Source organism: Onychostoma macrolepis, chromosome 03 (assembly GCF_012432095.1).
Source record: "Onychostoma macrolepis isolate SWU-2019 chromosome 03, ASM1243209v1, whole genome shotgun sequence".
NCBI lineage: Eukaryota > Metazoa > Chordata > Actinopteri > Cypriniformes > Cyprinidae > Onychostoma > Onychostoma macrolepis.
In genome coordinates this window covers 1,294,713-1,301,926 of record NC_081157.1, presented here as the reverse complement: position 1 = coordinate 1,301,926, position 7,214 = coordinate 1,294,713, and the positions used below count along the sequence as shown (strand labels likewise).

The 7,214-nt window shown below is 35.1% G+C and overlaps 1 protein-coding gene across 1 annotated transcript in view; it reads left to right on the top strand.

Moving 5' to 3' along the window:
• The window catches only part of LOC131537379 (NACHT, LRR and PYD domains-containing protein 12-like), a 46,724-nt gene extending 40,774 nt beyond the window's left edge, over window positions 1–5,950 (top strand). Inside the window, exons 9-10 of the mRNA XM_058770750.1 lie at window positions 4,331–4,377; window positions 4,470–5,950. Of these exons, the coding sequence (XP_058626733.1) occupies window positions 4,331–4,377; window positions 4,470–5,017 (595 nt within the window). The 3' untranslated portion in view covers window positions 5,018–5,950. The remainder of the gene's footprint in view (window positions 1–4,330; window positions 4,378–4,469) is intronic.
• The last annotated feature ends 1,264 nt before the right edge of the window (window positions 5,951–7,214 follow it).

Sequence of the window (7,214 nt, the reverse complement as noted above, 5' to 3'; positions counted from 1 at the left end):
TAAATGGTGAACCTTATTAGCAGCAATGATTATATGTTGTTTGTATGATGGTTCAGGGTTGTCATCTGAGGTCCTCAGAGGGGTAGGCATTATCTCTGCTCAGGTGTTGAGTCATCTCAAATTCAATGAACGTTTATTTGTATAGCACTTTTCACAATACAAATCACTGCAAAGCAGCTTCACAAAAAAAATTGGTAGTTTTGTATGTTGGCTCAGATCTTCTTAAGAGGATGGATCCAGACTGAAGCTTGTGTAATTGCTAGTTACCATGAGATTCCCATACCATGGCAGAAACAGAAAAGCAAATAAAAGAAAAATGAGTGTAGCTGCTGTTCAAACCATTTCAAGCAAAGAATAATAATGTGTAAAGCACAAACTGGAGTACAAGGTTATGAGATACATTAATAGCTTGGCTAAAGAGATGTGTTTTTGTTAAGCTAGATTTAAACAGAGAGAGTGTGTCTGAACCCCGAACGTTATCAGGCTATTCCAGAGTTTGGGAGCCAAATGCGAAAACCTCCTTTAGTGCAGGGGTCTTCAACTTTTTTTACACCACGAACCGATTACATTTTGAAAATATTCTTGCAGATATATACATACATAGGCATCGACATTTACTGTTAGGCTAACCGAGACTTGTCATAGCACTTGCATATTATTGCTCTTTTGTTGATTTTGATTGCTTCTATTGTCCTCATTTGTAAGTCGCTTTGGATAAAAGTGTCTGTTAAATGACTAAATAATAAATAATAATAATAATAAACATTCAAGCACCCATGGAAAAACACAAGATAGTCTCCGTTCATTTAAAGGGCACATTTTATGCCCCTTTTTACAAGATGTAATATTGGTCTTGTGTGTCCCCAGAATGTGTCTGAAGTTTCAGCCCAAAAAACCCAACGGATCATTTATTATAACAGGACGAAATAACGCAATGTTACAGAGCCGCACTACCGAACGCAGGGTTTCCGCGGGGTCTTAAAAAGTCTTAAATTTAGTTGTATCAAATTTAAGGCCTTAAAAAGTTTTCAATTGTGCAAGAAAGTCTTAATTATGATTTCAAGAGGTCTTAAATTTGGAGACTGAAAGAACGGAATTGCGATATGGCTGAATGTGACGATAAAACTTCAAAAGACTATGATTTCATTAAATAAACATGAGCGCTGTAAGTTCAAAGTCCGGTTCTGCACTGCTTTGTGTTCTGCCTTTACCGGTAAACCGTTATATTTCAGAGAATTAAACTCTATAACATTTAGAGCAGAGAATTAATCGGTTAACAGTTAAACTAGTGCGTGTACGAGTGCCTTCATTGACTGCACGATTCAGTCTATTAAAATGCATTTAGAATGATCACATAATTTAAGATATGGGGGAAGAAAATGTATAGCCTATATTTATATAATTTCACATAGTTAATATCACACGAAGAGTGCCGTTTTTTTTCTCTCCAAATGTCAGCATGATTACAAATGTGATATTGATTTTATGCAACAGTTCAAGTTAATGTTAAGAGACTTACGTTTTAGACACCATATTTCCTGCTTTTGCTCTATTTCTCCAACAAAAATCATTGAGCAACATGACGGTCTATCTTTCCTGAATGAATCAACTGTTTAAATGATAAATACATCTAAATGCCACTTCAGATGCATTACAAAGAAAAATTTTGTTGATACTAATTTCATTTGTTTGGTAATAGCCCAAATGCAAGAATTTGAATTTTGAATTTGAAGATGATGCACACTTTTAGAAAAAAAATGGCTTAAAGGTAAAAATGCCCATAAAACTTATTGGAAAAGATTAATTTCTATCACTGCTGGGAACTGACCACACAGAATATGAAGAATATCAAAAAAATTCGGGAGTCAGCTGTCCTCGGTAATCTTTAAGATACCAGCACAATAACACACTCAGCAAAATATCGTCTAATTATCGTTAGCGATAAAATCCCAGAAGATATAATTTTTTGTCAATATCGTACACCCTTAATTCATATTATTTAATCTGTATAATAATTTATTGATAATAATTGTTTAATATCAATATAATAATTAATACTTTTGACTTACCCATTTTCTTAAAAATGGTTTAAAGGCTGAAATGTAAAGTTTATCATTTTATAAAACTTTTTGTTTTTGTGAAAACTTGTATCTGAATTGTAAATGATGCTTTTTACAGTCATTTTACAGTTTAATATGGTACTATAGACATTGTCCTACGCCGCTCATATGGTATTAATTTTATTTGTGCAGGTCTTAAAAAGTCTTAAATTTGAGCTTAAAAATCCTGCAGAAACCCTGTGAACGAATCTCGCGCTACGAACGGCTCAAACTAATCTCACACGCACGGCGCTGATCAGTTTAAAAATACTTAATGTACACACACAAATACGGTTAAAGCACTAACGATATGACATTCACAAAGGAGTCTGGAATGATACACATATTTAGGTAGATTTTGAGGCGCATTACCTTGAAAAATGAAAGTAATCCACAGCGTCCTCCGCAGCTCAGATGTTGGGAGAAAATGAAGACTCTTATGTTCAGTCTTACATCCAAACACAGAGCACCAGGATTGCTTGCAAGATATGCTTATTGTATTCAGGTATTTATTAAATAATTTTATTTAGTGAAGTGCAACCCTCAGAGAAATAATGTGTGTATTATTTTGTTAATAATGTTTTGCAATCCGTGCGTTTCACTTCGCATGAATTTTGTGTGGTGAATTCATCAAACATCTCATACATATTTTTCATTTTGTTAATAGACGTTAATTGATAAAAAAAACTATTTATGACATTGTTTTTGACAGCATCCGACAGCATTTTTACACAAGTGTCTAAAACTTTTAACAGTACTGTAGCTTTGCAGGTAGGTTTCTTGAAGCGTCTTGGAGATGTTGCCATGAGATACAAACACCTTCAGTCTCACTGTAATCCTCTATTTTTGCTGCATCATGAAATTAATCAGGAATCTGGTTTTGAGTGGTTTTGAGTTAAAATGGCTCACTTATTTGGCAGGTATTGCTTTAAAATCACCCTTTTTATTCATGCACTTATAAATGTTTATCAATGATTTACAATGCATTTGTAAATGAGTTATTAGGTTCTCTTTATAAAAATGTCACAGATTTTCTAGAGCAGTGTTACTCATTGCGTGGCACGTGAGCCTCCTGCGGCTCACCAAGCTTTAATTTGGGGCTCTTATGGCAGTAAATAATGCGATGACATGATCATGCAGTCAATATGGATATTTCATAAAACATTAAAAACAAGCAGGGCTACTGCAGCATAACCCGTTAAAAAAGTCACACAGTGTCTACACTGGACGCGAGCGGCGCAACGCAACAAAAGACGATAGAACCCATTATACGCACAAATCAATACAGCGTCATTTTTGTCACACTGTACAACAATAATTATTATTTTTATATTATTGTAAGGGGTAGGTGTAGACGTTAATAAAACACAATCTAATAGGTTGAAAATTAAATTTCATTGTTAGTTTCTGGTCGGAGCTGTATCCCTTCTAGCCACAACCTGGATGCGGCACGGTGCGATGCGACACAATGCCCGTCAGTAAACTGATGCCTCGTTCCATTTATGACGTACTGACACAATGTTCAAATGATTCAATGTTCAAAAGGTCGCTTTGTCGCGTCCAGTGTAGACAGACTTCCAGTTGGGTGCAGCGCAACATGACAACTGTCACGTCCGGTGTAGACAAGATACGATTCAAATAATTTATATCTAAAAAAAAATAGCTAAAAAGTGGCATTATTAGATGGAAATATAGATTAGAAAAGATATTTTAACTTGCTCTGCCTTTACGTCCATGACACAGACTCACTGCAGTGTCGCCAGTTTTAGCAGTCTTTCCAGCTCTTAACGCCGAATGTGCTCTTGTATGGTTAGATACATGATGGGATAATGTATCCCCCCCCCATACTGTATGTTCAGGGATGACAGATTGATAAGCATACATGCTATTTATGACTGGATGATACTTTGCGGTAAAAGTGGCTCTCCTATTGACTTTGTCCTATCAGTGCAGCCCTCATGAAAAAATAGTGAAGACCACTGTTCTAGAGACAAAAAATCTGATAAATGAACCTCAAAACAGTTTAGACTGAATCTCACAAATATAGGAATCTCTGAGTTTTAGAGCAGATCAGTTTCTGTTCTGAAAATAAAGACAAACATGAATTGGACAAATTACATTTTTGATTTAATGTTTTATCTCGATTTTCTTGTTTTCAAAACCATAACTGGAATCATAATTTGATGTTGTGTTTGTTGACTGACTGAATGTGTCTGTGTGTTGTTTTATAGTGTGAATCATGGAGGAGAATCCAGGATTACAGCAGGACTGGAGAAATGTATGTCTACACACACACACACACACACACACACACACGCTCACAGCTGTAGTGATTGTTGTTATTCTTAATGTCTCTGTTTTTGTGTTCAGATGCCTGTTCTCTCACACTGGATCCAAACACAGCAAACTCTGCACTTATTCTGACTGAGAAGAACAGAAAGGTGACTCGTGTGAAAGAGAAACAACCGTATCCTGATCATCCAGACAGATTTGATTATTGGGAGCAGGTGTTGTGTAGAGAGAGTGTGTGTGGATGCTGTTACTGGGAGATTGAGTGGAGTGGAGATAAGGGTGTGGAGATATCAGTGTCATATAAGAGCATCAGCAGGAAGGGAAGTTATGAGAGTGTGTTTGGAAATAATGATCAGTCCTGGAGTTTGAGCTGCTTTCCTAACAGATACGCATTCACACACAATAATTTAAAGACTGTTCTCCCTGTAAAGCCCATAAGCTATATAACAGAAGTGTGTGATGACCACTATATAGTAGGAGTGTATGTGGATCACGGTGCAGGAACTCTGTCCTTCTACAGCCTCTCTGACACAATGAGCCTCATCCACACAGTCCAGACCACATTCACTCAGCCGCTCTATCCTGGGTTTAGAGTTGGTTATGAATCATCAGTGGAACTGTGTTGATGAATCAGAATAGACTGATGAGAGATTCTACCCATAATGCTTTGAGCTGCATGATGAATCGGTAACAGTGAGATGTTATAGAGTTTAATTACATGAATACAGTGTCAGTCAAATAACATGAATCAGAATAAATGTGTCATAAATTCTCATCTAGACCAGGGGTTGGCAGTCTTTTGGACATATTTCTGGTTAACCAGCTGTATATATGTAGTAGATATAGATTTTTGCTTGGATATTTAAAAGTCTATATTTAAAGTATTTTAATATTTGTTAATAGTTTTTTTTTTACTTTTCAAAATCCTAGAAGTTTCTTTATTTTAACATTTAAATTAGACTTTGAATAACAGATTTACAATGTGACCCTACTGAACACCATTTGTGTGAAAAGGCCAGTTGAGCAGTAAAACCGTTCGATTTAATCACAGTTTAATGCGCTGCTTTAATTGACGCACAGATACACACACACACACACACACACACACACACACACACACACGTCTGGTTTGCTATCCTTGTGGGGACTCTCCATAGGCGTAATGCTTTTTGTACTGTACTTTCTGCAAACTTTCTGCATTTTTAGATTTTCAAAAAACTTCATTCTGTGTGATTTATTAGCTTGTTTACCCGTGGGGACCTCAGTTTAGGTCCCCACCGTGAAACGAGTCCCCATGAGTCATATATATAATATATGTTATAATTCATATGATTTTTTTTTTTTTCTGAATAGTTTGTAATAACGCACAATGACAAATCGGCTTGAGATCATATTTTAATGAATATGTAGTATGTGATCACTATTTCTTGTTTCTCACTGAAAAAGATGCTTTGAATCAATCTATACTGTACAAAGCGCTGTATAAATAAAGGTGACTTGAATGTGTGAAATGTCTGTATGTATCATGAATATAATCGATTCCTTACAAGACTGAAATGAGCCTCAGGAGAGTTTCTGACATTATAAAATATGACAATCACAGCATTTATTTATTAACTTTATTTAACCCTTCAACTCTAGCACTCTCTATTCTTTAAAAATAAAAAATAAATAAACTTGAGCCTTTTAGACATGCACTTTATTCATTTACTAACTGTTTGATTTCTTCAACAACAACAAAAAATCTCTATTCTTTTTGTATTCTCTTTTTCTTGCTCTTGCTCTCTTTTTCTATTCCATAATTTTTGTTTACTTATTATATAATAAAAACAAAAATCTTGATTCGTGTACTGTGTTTAGCCCGAGACACACTGCACGATTTTCTTCTGTCCCAGACGAAAGATTGGCATCGTGAAACAATCGTGGCCAATCAGAAATCACAACGATTGCTTCACGATGCCAGTCTTTCGTCTGGGACAGCCAGAAATCATGCAGTGTGTTTCGGGGTTTAGGCTAACTGAGACTTGTCATGGCACTTGCATATTATTGCTCTTTTGTGGATTTTGATTGCTTCCGTTGTCCTTATTTGGGAGTCGCTTTGGATAAAAGTGTCTGCTAAATTACTAAATATAAATGCAGTACATTATAAAACAGTACGACAGTACAATAATAATGTATTGAGTGTAAATTATCATTTTGATTCAAATTATTAAATGGATGCCACCTTATTGGGACAATAAAGCCCTCACTACACCTACCCTAACCCCAGGGGCGTAGCAAGCTTTTCAAAAGTGCGGGGGATGGATGTGGTTTGTTTGTATTCATCGTTTTTATTGTTAACAATGACAGAAGGGCACAAAAGGTATAACATACAAGATATAAAAAGATTCCCATTTAAATGAGTGATACTAGAAAAGTATAAAAACACACTCGGAACACACAGAAAATAAGTCAAAATTCTGTTGTGAAAATACACAACAGTAGACTTGCTAAAGAATCAGAATTAGAAATACTTTAATAATCCCAGGGGGAAATTATTTTTGTTACAAACTCCAGATATACAAACAACATATATTAAGAACAAAATATAAACACGTGTGTGTATATATATATATATATATATATATATATACACACGTGTTTATATTTTCTATATATACGTGTGTGTATATATATATATATATATATATATATATATATATACACACAATCAAACACAACAGGCAAGTATCCACAAAAGTATTCAGGTAATCAACAAAATGCTCAAAATATCAAAATCAATTGCACTGTCAATAAACCCATAAATACACGTGCTTAACAATG